The sequence below is a fragment of the Sardina pilchardus genome, chromosome 18 (genome assembly GCF_963854185.1).
Source record: "Sardina pilchardus chromosome 18, fSarPil1.1, whole genome shotgun sequence".
NCBI classification, from domain to species: domain Eukaryota; kingdom Metazoa; phylum Chordata; class Actinopteri; order Clupeiformes; family Clupeidae; genus Sardina; species Sardina pilchardus.
The window spans coordinates 1,727,070-1,748,415 of NC_085011.1; the positions used below are offsets into that span (position 1 = coordinate 1,727,070).

The window sequence follows — 21,346 nt, forward strand, 5'->3', positions numbered from 1 at the left end:
TTAAGGTGAAAATGCAAGAAATGAATAAGATGAAGAGCAGATCATTGATAAGATGCATAACATCACCACTTTTCCTAATGTGCCTAAAAGCACCGTTACACCTCCATTACATCACCACTGCTCCTACTGACCCTCCCCTAGGGAGATGACCTTTGACCTCACCTGTCACCTTTCAATTATCAATTAAGATTGATGAAAGGTTGGGTTTATTGCTGTTTACTGTGTACTATAAGTGTGTGTTTATATGTTTTATTGTGTATGTGTGTGCTTATATGTTGTGCTTAATACTCTTCATTCTCAGCTCAAAACAAAATTCTTCATCCAGACACAATAAAGGCTTATCTTATCTTACCTTACTGTGGCTGTCAGTGGGGACAGCGATCTGGGGGTGTCTTGGAGGGGGGGCTCCAGTGGGCTTGGTTGTTCGCGGGGGGAGACGATCTCCTTACAAAACAAAACAGAGTTGCATGACATCTGAAGAATATCCAACAATGTGGAACGAATGAAGCCAAAAGACAGTGGAAGAAAGGGAAAAAGAGATTCTAGAATGTAACACTTGAACCTTATGCCAATAAAGATCAAATGAGGCATAAGGGAATGGTGAAGGAGACCTTGATAGGGACAGAAGTATGAACCTCATGTGAGGGTACTTGCATGTGCTGTCGCTGTTGCTATGCTTCACTGTGCTTTTCATAAATACTATGCTATGCCAGTACTAACACGTATATGATGTGGTGCAACCTGTATATGCCTTGAGCAAAGCAATAATTTTGTATCCAAAACATGTAACCTTTATGTGCAAACATATATTCATGGCATGAAAACGTGTAACCTTTATTCACATTTATGTTTGGGTGTAGGGTGACCTTTTTATGCACCTTCAGAGCTAGAAACCACATCGACAGGTAATGTGTGGAACGAGACACACGGTGGGGGTTGAGGCTGGGTAAGGTGTAAACCACATTGAGCAGTGACAGCAACAGTGTTCGTTATGGGTTAGACCACAGAGAACATTTAGTGCGTAGACAAAAGTCTAGATGGGAGTAATACTCAGAACTCAGGTGTAACAGAATCAGACAAACATATCCTGTGGGTGAAGATGCGAGTAGGGCATAGGGCCCACTTAGCCTTCAGGATGGGTAAACAACAGACCTCCAATCAGGGGTCACTGGGGGAAACAGACCATATTTAGAGGAAAAACTGGGAGTATATAAGGGGAGAGAGAGGAGTTAGCAGGGCTTTTTGTGGTTGCTTTTGAACCTGCGAGATGATAATTAACCTTAAGTCAGTCGGTTCTTTTTGTTCGTTTCAATTTCTATTGTTTCGTTACAGTTTTTATTTGTTCGTTTCTTTTTATTATTCAAGTAATTTTTACTTATACAGTATACTCAATACTTTTACTTTTATTACACTTGAACTTATATTGGAACCAAAAAAACTAATAAAACCGCTTCCAGTGGGGAAGAGAAAGACACTTTTTCTGTCCGCGTCTCCATCTTTGGGGATTTTTCCCCTCCCGGTGTGCATGAAGTAGCCCTACTCTTTCCGCGGATATTACTTGCTGACCCATTTGGGATCGGTGGTCGGGCCGGTGCGTCTTCGTTCAAGAGAGCCTGCGTGTCCGGAGGAAAGTGGGGTAAGTCAAAGGTTGTCTTCGGCTCCTTCCCTGTTGGCCTGAGGGGTGAGCTCTGGTCATACGGCAAAAGGTTGTGATGTGTGGGTGACATTTTGGTCTGTACTGTACGGTTCACGGTGAGTGTGAATGTGTTTGTGTGTCTTTAGAATAGGGTCAGGTTCATCGTGGTTGTGTTAGGGAAAGTTAGGCCTTAATGTTCCTAGCATCCTTAGGCCAAGGTGTTCTGCTAGATGAATAGACGTTTCACATCATGTTGTAGATATTGTTGTTGAAGTTATGCTGTCCATAGTGCCATAACGAAATATTTAGTATTTGTTTTTTTTTATTTTAACACATCAGTGTTCACCATGTTTTCTTTTCGATGACATATAGAATTCCCACACATGCGGAAAACTTACTGAGCTAGAACCAAGAATTTCTACTTTGGCATCAAAGATTGATGCCCTACCATCAAAGATGGATGAACTACGAGAGACATCTCATGAAGTGAGTACAGCAACAACTGGAAATGCACAGAACGTAGCGCAGCAGGCTAATATCACTGCTGATAGAGCAGATGAATTTAGCGCAGCAGGCTAATATCACTGCTACTGGAGCAGATGAACGTAGCGCAGCAGGCTAATATCACTGCTACTGGAGCAGATGAACGCATGGACTTAACTAAGGAACATGTGAGTGCAGAGCCCAGAGACCAAATACAAAACAGGAACTGTAATTACCTCAACACCAGTACACTCGGACGTTAACTCCAGACCTCAACACCAGTACACTCGGACGTTAACTCCAGACCTCAACACCAGCACACTCGGACGTTAACTCCAGACCTCAACACCAGCACACTCGGACGTTAACTCCAGACCTCAACACCAGCACACTCGGACGTTAACTCCAGACCCCAACACCAGCACACTCAATCCATCGGACTATTCCATTAGCCAAGATCCCAAATCCCACTGGAGGGGAGACTCCATCATGAGGTCATGACCAGGTAAACCATATATATATATATATGTCTATGAGGTAAACAGCAACAGGCTACGTGTGGGACTTCAATATAGTCTACACAGAGAAATGATAATATATAGTAGGCTATATCACAATGATGACCATCCAATAATCCATAATCAACACAAACACAGCACCGAATAACTGCGATTTCTTCCAACCATCATGTCCAAATCGGCCCATAGGCTACTACAGCATCTAGCCCCCGACCTCCGACCTCCGACCTCCATTCCCCTGCTTCTCTTGTGCTGTCTTCTCATGATTCACTGGATGCGTTCATGGGTTCACAAGCGATAGTATTGGGTCTACTGCATTCACTGTAAGGGTTTCTGGGCCTACTGCACTCACTGTAAGGGTTTCTGGGTCTACTGCACTCACTGTAAGGGTTTCTGGGTCTACTGCACTCACTGTAAGGGTTTCTGGGTCTACTGCACTCACTGTAAGGGTTTCTGGGTCTACTCTATTGCACTCACTGTAAGGGTTTCTGGGCCTACTTGATTAACTGCAAGCCTTTCAAGGCCATTAAATATCTTGAGCAGAACAAACTAACAGTCAGGGCAGTAGTGTGGGGGAGAGCAGCGTAGATACAGGCTCCTCTTTAGATGGTCAAGGGAGGGGGGGGGGGGGCATCGGCTGGTGGGTTCAGAGAAAGGACAAGGCCAGGTGGACACTGCCGGTTATAAAGTAAACAACATAAGAGAACCCTCCTTACTCCAAGAACTGGAAGGAACCAGAAAAACCCAAGGCTACACAGCTTTATATATATATATTTATGCCCAAGGCTACACAGCTTTCTATATATATTTATGCCCAAGGCTACATAGCTTTATTTATGCCCAAGGCTACATGGCTTTATATATATATTTATGCCCAAGGCTACATAGCTTAGCTTTATATATATATTTATGCCCAAGGCTACATAGGTTTATATATTTATGCCCAAGGCTACATACTGTAGCTTCATATATTTATGCCCAAGGCTACACAGCTTTATATATTTATGCCTAAGGCTACATAGCTCTCTATATATATTTATGCCCAAGGCTACATAGCTTTATATATTTATGCCCAAGGCTACATAGCTTTATATATATATTTATGCCCAAGGCTACACAGCTTTATATATTTATGCCCAAGGCTACATAGCGTTATATATATATGTCCAAGGCTACATAGCTTTATATGTATATTTATGCCCAAGGCTACATAGCTTTATATGTATATTTATGCCCAAGGCTACATAGATTTATATATTTATGCCCAAGGCTACATAGCTTTATATATTTATGCCCAAGGTTACATAGCTTTATATTTATGCCCAAGGCTACATAGCTTTATATATCTATTTATGCATGATAGGAGGATGGTTTCCACCAACATAGGGGCATGTCCTGTTTGTGGACTTCAGCTGGGCCAACAGCATCATGCCTGAACTCCTACATCAGACGCTCACTCCGTTATCAGAAAATTTAGCAAAATCAATGTATAAACCGCGGCTAATAGTGAGAAATTACAATATTGTGTATCCAGCCATCAATGCTCTGTATGTAAGTGTGCGTGCTCCATACGAGTGTGTTTGAGTGTGTTTGTGTGTGTGTGTGTGTGTGTGTGTGTGTGTGTACTATTTTATATCTGGCCCGGAGTGCTCCATATGAGTGTGTGTGTGTGTGCTCCATACGAGTGTGTGTGTGTGTGTGTGTGTGTGTGTGTGTGTGCTCCATATGAGCTGGTGGGGAAGCTCACCTGCTGTTGGCTCTGAGCCGCCCCATGTGGCAGCAGAATGTGTGTGTCTGAGGCCCAGGGGGGGTGTGGAGGGGGGTGGCCCAGGAGCTCTGAGGCCCAGGGGGGGTGTGGAGGGGGGAGGTCCAGGAGCTCTGAGGCCCAGGGGGGGTGTGGAGGGGGGTGGCCCAGGAGCTCGGCCTCCTGCTGCAGCCGGAGCAGCTGGTAGCGGGCAGCATCGTCCGCCTGCCGCAAGGACAACAGGCCGCTCTCGATGCGCTCCAACAGCTGCAGCGCCTGCCGCCGCCTCTCCTCCTGGTCCAACGAGACGCTGTACGGCGCGCTCAGCTCTCCTGGAGACAGACAGAGAGACACACGCACGCAGACAGACAAACAGACAGACAGGGACAGACAGACAGGTGGTCAGACAGACAGACAGCGCAAAGGGTTTCTCATCAACAAGTCATCTTAAATGATCCTGATCTCAAAGTCAAGGTCAGCTTTATTAGTTACACCATATGCTGACCCGCGCACACACACACACACACACACACACACACACACACACAGGTAGACCTACGCAGCTCCTGCTGGAAGCACATCTGCTCCTTGGCCAGGTACTGGGTCTGCTGCAGGTACACACACACACACACACACACACACAGGTAGACCTACGCAGCTCCTGCTGGAAGCACATCTGCTCCTTGGCCAGGTACTGGGTCTGCTGCAGGTACACACACACACACACACACACACACACACACACACAGGTAGACCTACGCAGCTCCTGCTGGAAGCACATCTGCTCCTTGGCCAGGTACTGGGTCTGCTGCAGGTACACACACACACACACACACACACACACACACACACACACACATACACACACACACACACACACACACAGGTAGACCTACGCAGCTCCTGCTGGAAGCACATCTGCTCCTTGGCCAGGTACTGGGTCTGCTGCAGGTACACACCGCGCTCCCTCCTCAGCTCCTCCCTCTCCTGCAGCACCTGGCAGCACACACACACACACACACACACGTTAGAGACTTCTACTCAGCACACACACACACGTTAAGAGACCTCTACTCAGCACACACACTTCTACTCAGCACACACACTTCTACTCAGCACACACACTTCTACTCAGCTGGGCTGTAGACAGCACACACACTTCTACTCAGCTGGGCTGTAGACAGCACACACACTTCTACTCAGCTGGGGTGTATGGACAGACAACTCACACACTTCTATTCAGCTGGGGTGTATGGACAGACAACACACACACTTCTATTCAGCTGGGTGTACAGTATGTAGGAGACTGCACACACACTTCTACTCAGCTGGGGTGTAGGAAAGACAACACGGGTTAAGAGACTTCTATTCAGCTGGGGTGGTGGACAGACGTGATTCAAATATTACATCATGCTCATGGTTGCTAATGGCTGGATCAAAATGAGCAGGCTGCAACAGCAATCACCAGAACATGGAATCCCACTAGTCTCCTTGAGGCTTGCTGGGAGGAGGGTTGAATGGAACACACACACACACACACACACACACACACACACACACACACACACACACACACACACACACACACACACACACACACACACACACACACACACACACACACACACACACACACACACACACACACACACACACACACACACACACACACGACGGCTAGAACAAGGTAGCGATGGAGTTTCTCAGACATCAGTCATGGCAGCCTATGACAGGAAGGACAAAGTGAGAAAAGCTGTTGTCGTAGGAACAGAGAAAGAGGAAATGGCGGACTGACCAAGCAAAAAGTGTTGAAAAGTGTTGAAACATATCTACTCTGAAGCTGTAGGGAAAACTGTGAGTAAAAAAGTGAGAAAACAGCACAGAAATGGACAAAACTGCAAAAGGCCCCTTTACAGGTTAAATCAGTGTTTTTCAACCACTGTGCCGTGGCACACTAGTGTGCCGTGACACATTGTTAGGTGTGCCGTGGGAAATTATCCAATTTCACCTAATTGGTCTAAAAAAGAGTGAATAGAAATAATTGTCTTTGTGTTCATTTGATTCCTATTCAAGACATTTTGACAAGAATGACTTGATATCATTAATGCGGGCTATACAGAGTTTTATTTCATTTCATTTTCAATAAAATTTCATTTTATTTAAAATTTTCGGCTGGTGGTGTGCCTCAGGATTTTTTCAATGAAAAAATGTGCCTTGGCTCAAAAAAGGTTGAAAAACACTGGGTTAAATAGTAGTATTGCGGGTGACGTCACTTCTGTTGGGTGTTTGAAGCGAGACTAAACTAACCGAACAGCGCCCCTGCCCTGATTGTGTCGTGATCACAGAGGACTACGATAAATGTGTGTGTCGTGATCACAGAGAGGACTATGATAAATGTGTGTGTCGTGATCACAGAGAGGACTATGATAAATGTGTGTGAGCTGTGTGTGTCGTGATCACAGGGAGGACTATGATAATGTGTGTGAGCTGTGTGTGTCGTGATCACAGAGAGGACTATGATAATGTGTGTGAGCTGTGTGTGTCGTGATCACAGGGAGGACTATGATAAATGTGTGTGAGCGAAAAACTATTTTGTGTGCAGCCATGCACAAGTGCAAAACCCCACAACACTATCGGAACACTACAGTATCTATTTTGGCTCTGAGTGGTTGGTACCAATTCACATCAGACCTCAGAAAGCTGTCTGGCCTCTCCTCTCATTTGACCTTGGCCTCTCCTCTCATATGACCTCGGCCTCTCCTCTCATTTGACCTTGGCGTCTCCTCTCATTTGACCTCGGCCTCTCCTCTCATTTGACCTTGGCCTCATATGACCTCGGCCTCTCCTATCATATTTGCCGCTGGATTATGGGCTTCTTAACCAACCGGCCCCAATGTGTGAAGCTCGGCCCCCACAAATCCTCCACCCTCACTCTGGGCAGCGGCTCCCCTCAAATCCCCCACCCTCACTCCACCCTCCCTCCACCCTCACTCCACCCTCCCTCCACCCTCACTCCACTCCACCCTCACTCCACCCTCCCTCCACCCTCACTCCACCCTCACTCTGGGCAACGGCTCCCCTCAAATCCTCCACCCTCACTCACAGCAATTTTCTCCAACTCAACGACAGTAAAACTGAAATCATTCTATTTGGGCCCCCCCACCATCGTCAACAGCTCAACCAGTGCACTAGGTCCCCTATCTGCAAACGGTTGTTAAAAATCTTGGTGTCCTAGTCGATAGTTCACTGAATTTTAACAAACAAGTGAGCAGTGTGGTGAAGGGCAGTTTTTATCATTTAAGGACCATAGCTAAGCTTAAACCTTTTTATCTCACAATGATCTTGAAACTGTCATCCATGCTTTTATCACATCCCGCATCGACTACTGTAATTCCCTATACTCTGGTCTGACCCAGTCGAACATTTCAAAACTTCAATTAGTCCAAAATGCTGCTGCCAGACTTTTAACAGGAACTAAGAAAAGGGACCACATCACACCTGTCCTGGCTAACACTGGCTTCATTCAGAATTGATTTTAAAATCTTACTGTGTTTTTAAAGCTCTTAATAGATTAGCCTCTTCTTACATTACAGAGCTTTTAACTCCCTACTCTGCCCCAAGGTCACCCAGGTCGTCCTCTCAGCAACTCCTCACAGTCCCACATGCTCATCTTAAAGCTAGAGGAGACAGGGCTTTCTCAGTTACTGGCCCCAAACATTGGAATAGCCTCCCGTACCATGTCAAGTCCTGCAAAACCATCTCCAGTTTTAAGTCTAGCCTGAAAACCCACCTTTTTACCCTTGCTCTGTCTAAATTACTTTTGTTTTCTTATCGTTTCTGGTCTTATTTTACTTTTGTAGATGTATCTGTTATCTATTTATTTTTATTGGTTTTTAGCATTTTCTTATTTTGCACATTTTAATAGCCCTTTTTATGTATTTATTTGTCTATTTATTTACTCATATACTCAATTATTCATTGTTTTATCTCACTACAGGACACGGTCAACTCAAGACTCTCAAAAGCCATAAAAAACACTCTTGACTTCTCACCCTGGTCACTCAGATGAAAGTTATCATTTATGTTTGGGCCTGCAATCGCTGATACAACCTTTAAAAGTCCATAGCCTGCCATCGCTGATACAACCTTTAAAAGTCCATAGCCTATATTGCAGATTATGTAGCCTTTCAGCACTGAAATGGGTCCCTATCGCTCAAAACCAATTTGGCAGGAAATGACACAATGTTTTGATCCTGCAGACCGTCCTCTCTCACACCACCCATAAAAACAATTGGTCCGTTTTCGGTTGAAATGTTCACGGAATTGACAACAGAGACCTTCCTCTTTGGCTTGGCACCACCCGTTGGTATTAAAAGTAACTAAATACACTATGAAGTGATGTGCTAAAATTACAAATGGTGCGTGAGCTCAGGGACAACACAATTTTGTGTCAATTTCACACAGCAACAACAACAACAAAAACAAGCAAACAAAACAAGCAAAAAGCAAAGGTACACCTTTATGCAGACACACATTTTGTTGGGGTTTTTTGAGATAGCTGAACTCTGTTTTTCACCCAATCAAATCAAATCAATAATATGTATCATTCTTTTAGACACAGTACCATCAGTATACAGGCTATTTCGATGGGGGTGGGTGGAGTGCTGCACAAAAGCTCAGCATTGTCCAGGATAGTGGCCCCTCTGGCCCTGTAGCCCTGAATTCTGACATGGCTTAGGCCTGAGAAGTTTGAGAAACTCTGCTGTAGGCTAGACTATGGGCCCCATTATCTACCAAGGCGCCTGCACTAAGAGGTGGTGCTGTGGGTACTGTATGCCTTTTGCATCCATCCCCACCCCCACACCCAAAAATATAGATCCTTTTGTGTGTCTGCCCTATCTCTTTGGAACCAGTATTTTAAAAATACATATTTAAACCAAATTAAAAAACTAAAAGTATTTAAAGTGTCTACTGACTGTTGAAAATGTTTGATGCTGTTCAGGAGTTGGCTGTTTCTGTTGCTTCTTGGCATACGCGTTTAACCAAAGCGACAAATGATGACACTAACGGATATTGCATTAACATACCAATTGAATTGAGTACTTGCCTGGGTAAGGTCACGCGCGACATAATTGCCCCGTTGCACTGGGCCAAAAGGTCCATGTTCCGCGCGATGTCCAGTGTTCACTTCACGCTCACCAGCCATGCTCGTCTGCACGTCTGGACACAACAAACTTTGGCTCGGCTATGTCGTGCGAGATCTTTGGGTCAAAGTGGGCTGGGCCAACGACCTTATTCTGAAAAGTCGTGTTTTTAACGTTATCATACTAATATCACGCCATATCGGCAACAGAATATTAAACTATAACAGCCTAGGCTAAATCTGAAATCTAGCAGACTAATCTCTAATAAACTGGAAAAGCAGACCTAACAAAATAATCTCTAAAAAAATACACCGATTTCAAGAATGCCTAACACGTGAAGTACTTCCTCTTTTCTTAGGTTGAGTAGCAACTGGCTGGTACCTCTGTGGTTGCAATGCCGCCATCTTCTGGAGCACTTTGTCTGTAAGAAAAATAAATAAATAAAAAAAAATCTTTAAATTCCCCTACTCTGGACCCCAACAGCTACCATAGGCCAACTCAGAGCTCATGTCCATTTCTGACCTCTCTAAATCTGATGAAGGCCTCGTAGGCCCCTCTCTAAATCTGATGAAGGCCTCGTAGGCCTTACTGCTCCCCATCTGACAGAATGTGACACTGGACAACTCCACTCTCTTCTAGTGCTATAGCCTTCTCTCACGTCCATCATCCCCATATTCCATGCAGAGGTTAACTATTCCCTTTACTGTGCTCTCTGTCTGTCATCTATGTCTCCTCACTACTGCCTGTAATTGTCTAAATACTCATAATATTTAATCAAATCAGTTTGCTAATAATTGTTTGTTCATTCTAATGTTCTAAAAGTTTGATTTGTGTTTTTGCTTTATAAAGAACAACATGATCCGTCTGCAACATTTTCCATCAACAGGATCTGTGTGTAACCTTTCACATAGTGACCTCACATGAATCTGCATGTTCCAGACAAACAGAATTGAAACTCAGATGATCAGATCCTTTCTAATGACACTGACACTCGACTAACCCCGGTCTGTTCTGCTTCTCTGTGATAAAAATATGTCTGTGTATGATTGAAAGGTTGTCTCGTGGTGCACAGACTTTTCTGATGCATATGTGACAGATGTGTATTAAACCTACTAACTAGACACGTTGTATCTCAGACTGTTATTCATTGGTGGAGGTCCATCTCTTCCACATGTGTATCTTCTTTAGTTTACATGTATCATCCCATGGAGGCTTCCCACTCTAGTCTACATTACTATAAGTGCGTCTAGCAATAATCACAGCCCAAAATACTCTGTAAATACACAAGATATGTGTCACTTTTTTCCCCATAAATCTTACCCAACCTGCCTTTTCACAAACCCATCTTCCATATCGGTTCATTCAACTGTAAGCTGTCTGTAAACAAGGATATAGTCCCACTGGGTTGTTTTTGGAACTTTGAAACCATCCAATAGACATTAACGTGAGCTATACTCCAGAGACCATCCCAGACATTAATGTGAGCTACTGTATAATCCATGCTGCTTGCCAGTTGTTATATACCCTCACTCTTCTTACAGTCATTCACGCAAACTAAATTCTTCTCATTTAGCATCTCCTCTATTATGTGCCCATAACTAAAAACTAGAAATGTGCATCTCCGTGGAGGAGCTGCAAGAGTGGGCTTGCTCACCAGGGGGCAGTGATGTAAACGTCTGAACAGTCCCCCATTCATTTCAATGGGGAAACGCCTCTGGTGGAGCATAGCGAACTACAAGGGTCTAAAAACGGGAATACCGGAAAAACGACAACCGACAGCCATCCGACATTAACAAGCAACCTACACCGGATCGGGCCTGATTTTTTAGTGTTTGAACCGCATGGAAAGCTCAAACACTCTAGGAGAAGAGGCGTTCTAAAAAAATGGGCAAAGAAGAACAATATATGGGCCTGCCTTGCAGCAAGCCCACTAACTATTTCAAAAGGGTATAATTACTTTCTATAGGCACTGTAGATGGTGAACAGCAGAGGCCCCTTAACAGAGCCCTGAGGAACTCCACCGCACTGTAACAGCAGCTCATTATCGGGTCAGTGAGGTGGGAAGAGAACCAGTGATGGACACTGCTGATGACAGATGCCGTCAAAGGGCTGCACTGAAGTCCAGGAGGTTGATGTCCAGCATCAGCTACACAGAGGAGGTCACTGGATATCTACACTAAAGCAGCTTCTGTGCCGTTTAAGACATCCAAACATCGATAAAATGATCACTGTCACTACCCTCCCAAGTTATAAGCAGCAGAGGGGATATGGGTTCAAAATGATTGAAGTCACCCAGATTTACTCAAGATTTGTTTAGAGTTGGTTTGACCATAAGAGAGGTTTAATAGAAGATAATAATGATAATAATAATAATAATAATAATAATAACAACAACAACAACAACAACACATTTTATTTAAAAGCCCATTTGAAGTTGCCCAAGAACACTGTAAAATTAAAAAAATAAATCCAAGGCCAATAAGCACTCTACATAAGCAGATGCAAAAACACAGAGCACACTGTTCACAATTCTGATATTCCACAATACAGACACAGATCATGGGGAAAAGAGGACATGGTGTGAACAGCAGTACAATATGTATAACTTATAATATAACACAATATGTCTATAGTTATTTGCTTATGGGCAATACGATGTGTATAACTTACAATATAATAGAACACAATAGTTATGTGTTTATGGGCAATATGATGTGCATATTGTGACAACCTTTATCCATTTGGGAATCACAGGAGCCTCACTGCTGATTTACTACCTAAACCAAATCCAGGAACGAGAGGATAAGAGAATGTGGTCTGGACTCTATGAAGGAGGGTGACTGTGTCAGCAATGTTGTAGTACACCAGGGTGCCTTCAGAACAGTCCACACACACTCCAATGGTGGAGCTTGTGACTTGAGGAAGTTGGATCTTCACACCATTGTGGTAGAAACAACAGCAGGAGCTGGAGAGTTGCAGCGCCCACGACAGATCATTTGACCCAAACTGAGCATCAACCCAGCTGCTTCTCCAGCTTTGGTTCACAACCGAGAGCGATACACAAACACTTCCACTCCACTCGAGCTCAAAGTAGCAGCGAAATGAAGAGATGCTCTCCCAACACAGCACCTGGACACATTCGTTAACAAATCTGTGTGGATGATCCGGATATGGCTGGCTCTCGGTGCTCCACTCCACCTTCCGGCATCTCTTCGACAGATAAAGGTTTGGGTGCGCCGTGTTTATATTGAAGGTGAAGCGGCGATAACCTAAGAGGAGAGAGAACATGTTTCAGAGACTCAAATCTCTCTAGAAGTACATGGCACATGGATAACCTAGGAGGAGAGAGAACATGTTTCAGAGACTCAAATCTCTCTAGAACAGCGTTTCTCAAACTGTGGGGCGCGCCCCACTAGTGGGGCGCAGAGACATGCCAGGTGGGGCGCGAGCTGACGTGAAAAACCGGAGATTTCTTTTTAAAGCCTGTGCCTTCCTTTATTGATAATTACGAGAATGCACCTCCATCTCACAAAACAAACACAAACAAGGTAATCTAGACTCTTGTAGGCCTATCATTGACCAGATGAAAATGTTAGTCTGTCCTGGAATCATAGTCCGAAAAAAATGATTGATGTCGGAATTTTAATTGCCGCGGAAACAAAAAAAACCCGTCTATGTTCGAGACGAGCGCAGTAAAATTGAAGGATATCTTGGCTATCTGTCCGACGACACAATTGCTGTTCTGCGATCTCGAAGAACAACTGCTTGACAAACGCAAACACCCATGTTTTGCCTTGCAAGTGGACAAGGCCACCCAGTTACAAAGGTGGTTTAGTTATTGCTTATGTCCGCTTTGTTAACTTGACAGCGGGCGAAGATATTCTATTCTGCGAGTATGCCAAAAGTAGGCCCACTGCAGATGAACTATTCAACATTGATCTCAACAATTAGTCTACCTGGCAGAACATGACATCAAATGGGAAAACTGTGAGGGACTTTGCTCGGTTGGCGCACAGACGATAGCAGGTAAAATAAATGCTATCGTCGTGATAAAGAGGGTAGTGCCCGATGCGCAACCGACGGACTGTTTCATTCAGGGAAGCGCTCGCGTCAAGGCTTGACCTGAATAAGATTTTGAACGAGGTTGTGAGAGTGTTGAACTTCATTTATAACACAATGGTAGCATATAGTTGGCCCTTTTGCTGTATTATTGGAAATCAGTTTTTTTTTAAGCAAGGATTGACACCTTGTCAATGACAAAAAACTGACGTTATTGGTCATTGATTTTTATTTTCTCTATTTTTGAACTGATATTTATCTTTAGTAGCCTAACTGTTATTTGTTAGGCCTACTGATGTATATTTAGCAAGTGACGTTATAAATATGACAATTTTGAGCTTGACCTATACTTTCTATAGAGCGATGATGGACAGGTGGGGCTCGAGAAAGCCCCCTTGATCAAAGTGGGGAATGAAAGAAAAAGATTGAGAACCACTGCTCTAGAAGTACATGGCACATGGATAACCTAGGAGGAGAGAGAACATGTTTCAGAGACTCAAATCTCTCTAAAAGTACATGGCACATGGATTTTTCACATGGATCTCTGTATCTCGAGGTCACAGATACTGTCGGGCAAAAAAAAACAACAAAAAAAAAAACAGTTAGTGTTACCGAGCTCAACTTGCTGTAACTAATTTAAAGCTTCAAGGCCACTGCAGTGCTACTCTCTGTGGGCATGTTGCACAGCTGCCTGGCTAGGTTAGCTGTTGGCTATGTTAGCTGTTGGCTACATGTAGGTTAGCTGTTGGCTAGGTTAGCTGTTGGCTAGGTTAGCTGTTGGCTACATGTAGGTTAGCTGTTGGCTATGTTAGCTGTTGGCTAGGTTAGCTGTTGGCTAGGTAAAACGGATTGTTTTGTATCAACAGTACTCAGTGACCATGATAAAATGGAGATCCATGTGAAACACCGCCAGAATTCTCCTTTAAACCTATTTCTAGAATTCTCCTTTAAATCTAATTCTAGAATTCTCTTTTGGTTGCCTTGGTTTACAGTTTTTTCCAATCGTTTACACACAATTTTGAAAACGGGGCTCTTTTTGTCTAAACACATCACACAATTAACCAAACACAACACCCAATCAGCAGAACATAACAGATTGTTAGCAAAAAGAAATATTTCTGTCAAAACAATTAACACATTGATAAAACCTTACACTGTTCTCATATCACTAACACATTCTTTGAATGATTCCACACTGTCGCTATCTTATACACACCAACACAATAAATTCAAAACACATCTATAAAAACCCTCTTCCAATATATGGATCTTATTCAGACATATTGTTTGAGAGCATTAGGATCATTTAGAAATATTTTGATGAACCCTCATCAAGCAATGCACAAAACTGATGCTGCAGGCAATATTTCATTCTTCCACTGTACCATATGTTCAGTTACAGTGACAGGTCAATCAACAGAAAATGGCAAAATTATAGTTCTTGCTACTGTAAAGTGTAGAAAAATAAAAATCTGTACACAAACAAAAAGTACTGTACACTTACAGTCACTGAAGAAAAACTAAAGCAACAATACAAACAAGTAACAACAATACATAATACTCTAATCATCTCTCTGTCTAGCTGGATCAGGCCATAAGAGTTCACCACATCACAGGCTATGGGTGCCTCTCATTTGGGCTTTTATACGTCCTCCCTCACTCCTCTGGCCTCGATCCTCACTGATCGACATAAAGAATGATGGGGCGAAAACAATGGGATAGTCTATCCAGTGTTAGTTATAGATCAGTGGGAACGCCCCTCGAGGATCGAGCATAACACACCTGAGTGCTGCGTTTTCAATTTTGCACATGTGTGCTTACACACCTGGTGGATGTGATTATTCGATTTGTTCATTAGTGTGGTCATTGGCAAGCAAGGGCTTTATAATGAGAAGGAAGTACCTAACAATCTTTATCTGTGTCTAAGGTGTGAAAATGTGTTTTACGTTTTGACATTCACTGTGTGTAATGTTTCGCAAAAAGTGTGAAGCTGAATTTGTGCCTACTGTTGTACTACTCTGTGCAGGCGTTTTGCTTCTTAAGGGTTAAGTATTGTTAACTGTCTGTTAATCTTAATTTTAGTGTGTAAACGATTGGAAAAAACTGTAATCCAGAGCCATATAAAGAGAGAGTTGCGACAACCCGGGTACAGAAAATTCGGTTTGTGACGTGGTTCGTGTAACTTCAAGTAGTTCAAATAGTTCCCGGAAGCGATTTTGACTGTTCGTTAGAATCATAAAATAACCGTCTTTTACTGTCTGTTAACGAGTGTTCGATCCTAACTTCCGGGAACTATTGTTGAGAAAATATGGAACATTAGCGTCAATGGAGTTGTCGCAACTCTCTCTTTAAATGGCTCCGGTTTAATCCAAGTAAAGGAAGCATGTATGTGTTAATACATATGCAAATATATGTTGACATTATGTGTGTGAGAGTGAGAGTGAGAGTGAGAGTGAGAGTGTGTGTGTGTGTGTGTGTGTGTGTGTGTGTGTGTGTGTGTGTGTGTGTGTCTGTCTCACATTTTAAGAACAACTCTCTGGTCTTTGGTTCAGTCGAAGTGGCCTTCGTGTCCGTCACTATAGTGAGAGATAAAGAATGATATTATGACCAAAAGAACCTTACAATTACACACATCATAGTAGAATTCACTGGCACATGCACTTACACAAACAGCACTCACACTGCAAAAAATAAAATCTATCATCAATCTTATATCACGATAAAAAATCTATAGGTATTGTTTTTAGTTACCTTGTGCTCTCTCGAAAGATCATGTTTACCTCATTTCAGAAGATTGACATATTTCAAGGAGTCCTATCAAGATAAAGGTGCTTAACACACTACAAGAATAATTGTTTTCAGGATGAAAAGTCGAATTTTTCTTAAATTAAGTCTAAGGATTTTACGAGAAAGTGCTAGATAAGTGTCTTTACAAAACAATGGCAACTAGATTTTTTTTATCTTGATATAAGCAGTAGTTAAGCAGTTTTTGCGGTGCAGGCAATTGTAAATATGGAACTGCAAAGGACCTGGTAAAAAGGGCTATACAGCTCTTTGAGCCAAGCAATTGATCCACTACAAGAAGCAGTAACATTACTTAAAGGAGAATTCCGGTGTGATATTGACTTAAAGTGGTGGACTTCTGAGGGCCCTGACATTTAAAACGAGACATCGAGAACTTTGAAAAAGCACTGGTGGTTTACTTACCTGACGGTTTGTTCAGGCAGTCAATTCCGAAAGTTTATCGTTCGCCGCCATCTTGAATTTAGTCACGTGACGAGCCGGAGCGGAACTACTCTTTCTCCATATATTCAGGCTCAAATAAATAAGGACGCCCATCAAACTCAAATGTTTCCTCCTCGTCTTCAAAGTCTTCATAAAACTCTGTCGCGTCATCATCCGACATCCTTGCAATAGTTGCCAACTGTTTGCACTCCTGTCCAAAACTACCGCGAGTATTCACGTGACTGATTCACGTCACAGCTATAGTTCTGCTCCGGCTCGTCACGTGACTAAATTCAAGATGGTGGCGAACGGTAAACTTTCAGAAGTGACTGCCTGAATAAACCGTCATGTAAGTAAATGACCAGTGCTTTTTCAAAGTTCTCGATGTCTCGTTTTAAATGTCAGGGCCCTCAGAAGTCCACCAGTAAAGTGTGGAGCTACTTTGAGCCTCAGAAATGGTGTAAAACAGTGATTTATTTGCATGGCTAAGCCCATGCCCGAGGCACTCCCATTGAAAACCTGTTGGTAGCATCGGCTAACTAGCGGCAGATTTCTGAGTGCAGGGGGCAGGTCGAGATCAGCTCTGAGACAAACGCTCACACTCGGTAGCATGTTTCAACACACTTTAAGTCAATATCACACAGCAATTCTCCTTTAAAGCAATTGTACGTTCATAATCAGTAACATTACTTAAAGCAAGTGTACGTTCATAATCAGGAAGGTGACCGACCAGCTGCAGATATCGGCTGGACCTCCTCCTTCTGTGGCTGCAGTATGTTGGAGGAATTCTCTGACGAGAGACTTTGGTCGTCAGTGATGCTCAATATATTTTTTGACTTCAGCACGTGGGAAATCTGCAAAAGAAGGAAGGAAAAATACTTTTTCACTTTATTTAAAAATAAACAACAATCAGGAAACCACAATCAGGCAGCTAGGCACTGCAAAGCGCTGTTTTTTTAAAGAGGAACTATGCAGGTTTGGCCATTTCTTCACAGTTTTCTCATCTTACGCGTGGAGGTTTCTCTGCAGAGCTTCCCCTACAGCTTTAGCATGTATATTTTACAACACTCAATCGGTAAGTCTGCCTTTTCATGAGCATGATTGCGAGGCTGCGAAACTCGGTTTGTCAGCGCAAACGTCCCGGTGGCACAAACTTGCAAGCATGTTTTTTCCGCTCACAGGCACTAGGGGGAAGCGAGACAGCCGTCATTCAACCCGAAATGAGTCACATAACCATTCAAATGACTCCCAAGGTGATCAGTTAAAGGGATAGTTCGGGTTTTAAGACACAAAGTTATATGGGTTCCCCGTCAGCAACGTTGTGCATCAGCACTGACTTACCCCGCAACAGCGTCCTGTGAGCCGAGATCCAGCCGGTTTTTGATGCTGAAGAAAGTAGTCCGGCAAGTTTCTGGGGTCACGAAAGTAAAGTGTTTTTCTTCTCAAAACCATATGCGTTCAAAAGAGTGATATATTTGCACCACAAAAACGTTGTCCAGGAAAAATTCAAACCTCGTTATCACTAACTTATTTTTCGCGATTCCTATCACTGCGCGCTACTGACAGCTGGACAACGTTTTTGTGGTGCAAATATATCACTCTGTTGAACGCATATGGTTTTGAGAAGAAAAACACTTTACTTTCGTGACCCCAGAAACTTGCTGAAGAAAATAGTCCGGCATCAAAAACGATCAAAAACCGGCTGGATCTCGGCTCACAGGACGCTGTCGGGGGGTAAGTCAGTGCTGATGCACAACGTTGCTGACAGGGAACCCATATAACTTCGTGTCTTAAAACCCGAACTATCCCTTTAAGGAATATTAAGCTAAAAAAACTTGCATAGTTTACCTTTAAATCATGTAGGTTTGCCCATTAAAATGAACGCAGGCATTTGAACCTTTTCTTCAACAGTAGAAGTATATATACTTTTTTAATCACTTTTTTAAACAAACCAGTTGCCTTTTTTGCTAAATTGTTCATCTATAGGTTTTCATTATGGACCTTAATGAGATTATCAAGTATCCTGGTTTACCTTCTATATCACTTAGTGCCCCTTTAATGGGAGGATGATCAAGTATCCTGGTTTACCTTGTGGGAGCACTGGTGAGAGGCGGTGGTGTTTCCTGAGTCTTCTGGAGTCACTTCCTCATGATCACCGGCTGCAGGAGCTGAGCTTGATGCAACAGCAGGAGCAGAGGAGGTGGCTGCAGGGCTGTGCGGCTGAGATGCGTTCTGACCGACATGTGAACTGCCTGAAGTAGGCCCTGCACTGTCTGTAGGGGGCGCTATAGCTGTTGAGGTGGTGTTTAAGACCTCTGATTTAGGATTGACCCCCATCGCCCACTCATCCAAAAATCTGTGTATGTTTTCGCTAAACATTTCAATGGCTTTATTTGAGAGATGGAAGCTACGCCAAATGTTCTCATGAGCGATAACTTTCCCCCCCAGGCTAGTTATGAAAGAATGTGCTTCGTGATTGATTCTATCAATGACATTTGCTGCAGCATGCTCATGCATGTTACTGGTCCAGGAGCCTCCTGCTAGCATGTTGGACCACACAATCAGGCACTGGGGGAAGATAGCATGCGTTCGAGCCAAATCCCTCCTGATGCTATTCAGACAATATTCTGCATAACTCAGGTCAACGTTTGCATCTCCCAGATGAATGAGCAGCATGTCTGGACGGGGCTGCTGCCGTTTGAACATGCACATCTCTATGACCAGCTGGCTCCAGCTCATTTGAGGAGCCCCCCACTGGTGAACCCTGAACGCACTCCCTAGTTTAGCAGCCTGCTGCTGTAATGATGTTATCCTTTCGGCCAAACCCCCCAGAGCAAAACCACACATCCAGACTACTTTGGGTGGACCTTTCACATTAGATGTTTTGGTACCAGGGCCTGAAAGAAAAACACAGTGCATTGCATTAGCGTTTAGTCAATCACTGTTGGAGACATTACATTTGTTCTCCCTACTGGTTACATTAGATGTGTTAGACATACTGAACAACAACAACGGTTGAAGATCTAAAGCATTATTAAAGGATGAACAACTACTGACTGGCAAGGAGTGAGTTCTTTTGGTAAACTCGGTGTTGCTCGATGCTCGAGTTCATGTGTAGAGACACTGATGATATTTCGATCAAAAGTTTCATGTTGTGTCAAGCCTTCTTAGTGTTTCAAAAATATTGATTTTGACGCGATCATGTGTCAACATTGTAGTGCCCCTCCGATTCCCATTTAAAATGGCATTTAACCCAAAAACGAGCTGAAATGTGGCGCTTCTGATGCAATTATGCTTTTAAAACGAAAGTTTGACTCTGGTACATTCACAAAAACACCCTAGCTTTAAGTAATAGTTCAGATGACAATGGTCTGACTGCAGAGCCACAGTTGTAGCACTGCAAATTCACCACAGCAGATTTACCATCCAACACGTGCGCAGTGGGACCACATGGCAACCCACTTTTTTTCAACGGCTATGCAATTTAAGCTAAGTTTACATGACACCGCCGGGTGTATTTTTTGTACCGCTTTCACACCTTGTGTGCGTGTACCTGTGATGGGTTCACTGCTCCCGCGTGTGTGTGTGTGTGTGTGTGTGTGTGTGTGTGTGTGTGTGTGTGTGTGTGAAACCTGCACTAAGAGTGTGGTACCTGTGATGGGTGCACTGCTCCCGTGTGTGTGTGTGTGTGTGTGTGTGTGTGTGTGTGTGTGTGTGTGCGTGTGTGTGTGTGAAACCTGCACTAAGAGTGTGGTACCTGTGATGGGTGCACTGCTCCCATGTGTGTGTGTGTGTGTGTGTACCTGTGATGGGTGCACTGCTCCCATGTGTGTGTGTGTGAGTGTGTACCTGTGATGGGTTCACTGCTTCTGCGTGTGTGTGTGTGTGTGTACCTGTGATGGGTGCACTGCTCCCATGTGTCTGGTTCTCCTCCACAGGACTCTCATTGCTCTTTCTGACCTGCTGCTGGTGGACAACAACGCACAAGATCAGTCAAACTATTGCAGACTGCACACATCTGCTCACAAGTTGAGCAGTTATCATTATGCCCCCCCCCCCCCCCCAAAAAAAATAAAAAAATAAGCAAAAAAGCAAATTAACAAATAGAAATGAGAACTCGCACTTGAGACTGTTAGGTATTCTGAGTAATTGCCCTACCATTGCCTGCTGTGGTACCCTTGCCTGGATTCCGGGACCACGCGTCCTAGCGACCTATTACTTTCCCTGAGAAAATTACTAATCCCTATGGACAATTTATTACCTACACTGGACTATTTGAGCTTTCTGAGACTAAACATGCACTGTAACTGACCCTACGCAGATGGGTTGGGCCCTTTAGCCGTGGATCTGTCCGAGGTTTCTTCCTACATGTATCTCCAATTTTTCCTCACCCCTGTTACTCATGGGCCCTCTCTTAACCTCTGAATGTTTAGCATTCTGTAAAGCACCATGAGACATGTGTAATGTTTTGGCGCTCTATAAGTGAAATTAAATTGAACTGAAATGAAAGTAATTCTACACACCGAAATAACACCTG

At 43.6% G+C, this 21,346-nt stretch overlaps 1 protein-coding gene across 1 annotated transcript in view; it reads right to left on the minus strand.

Annotated features, from left to right (window-relative positions):
- Nucleotides 1-11,917: 11,917 nt before the first annotated feature.
- LOC134064369 (uncharacterized) overlaps nucleotides 11,918-21,346 on the minus strand; it is a 39,115-nt gene continuing 29,686 nt past the window's right edge. Inside the window, exons 15-19 of the mRNA XM_062520288.1 lie at nucleotides 20,703-20,775; nucleotides 18,898-19,706; nucleotides 17,540-17,663; nucleotides 16,104-16,160; nucleotides 11,918-12,794 (exon numbers count right to left, since the gene is read on the minus strand). Of these exons, the coding sequence (XP_062376272.1) occupies nucleotides 12,274-12,794; nucleotides 16,104-16,160; nucleotides 17,540-17,663; nucleotides 18,898-19,706; nucleotides 20,703-20,775 (1,584 nt within the window). The 3' untranslated portion in view covers nucleotides 11,918-12,273. The remainder of the gene's footprint in view (nucleotides 12,795-16,103; nucleotides 16,161-17,539; nucleotides 17,664-18,897; nucleotides 19,707-20,702; nucleotides 20,776-21,346) is intronic.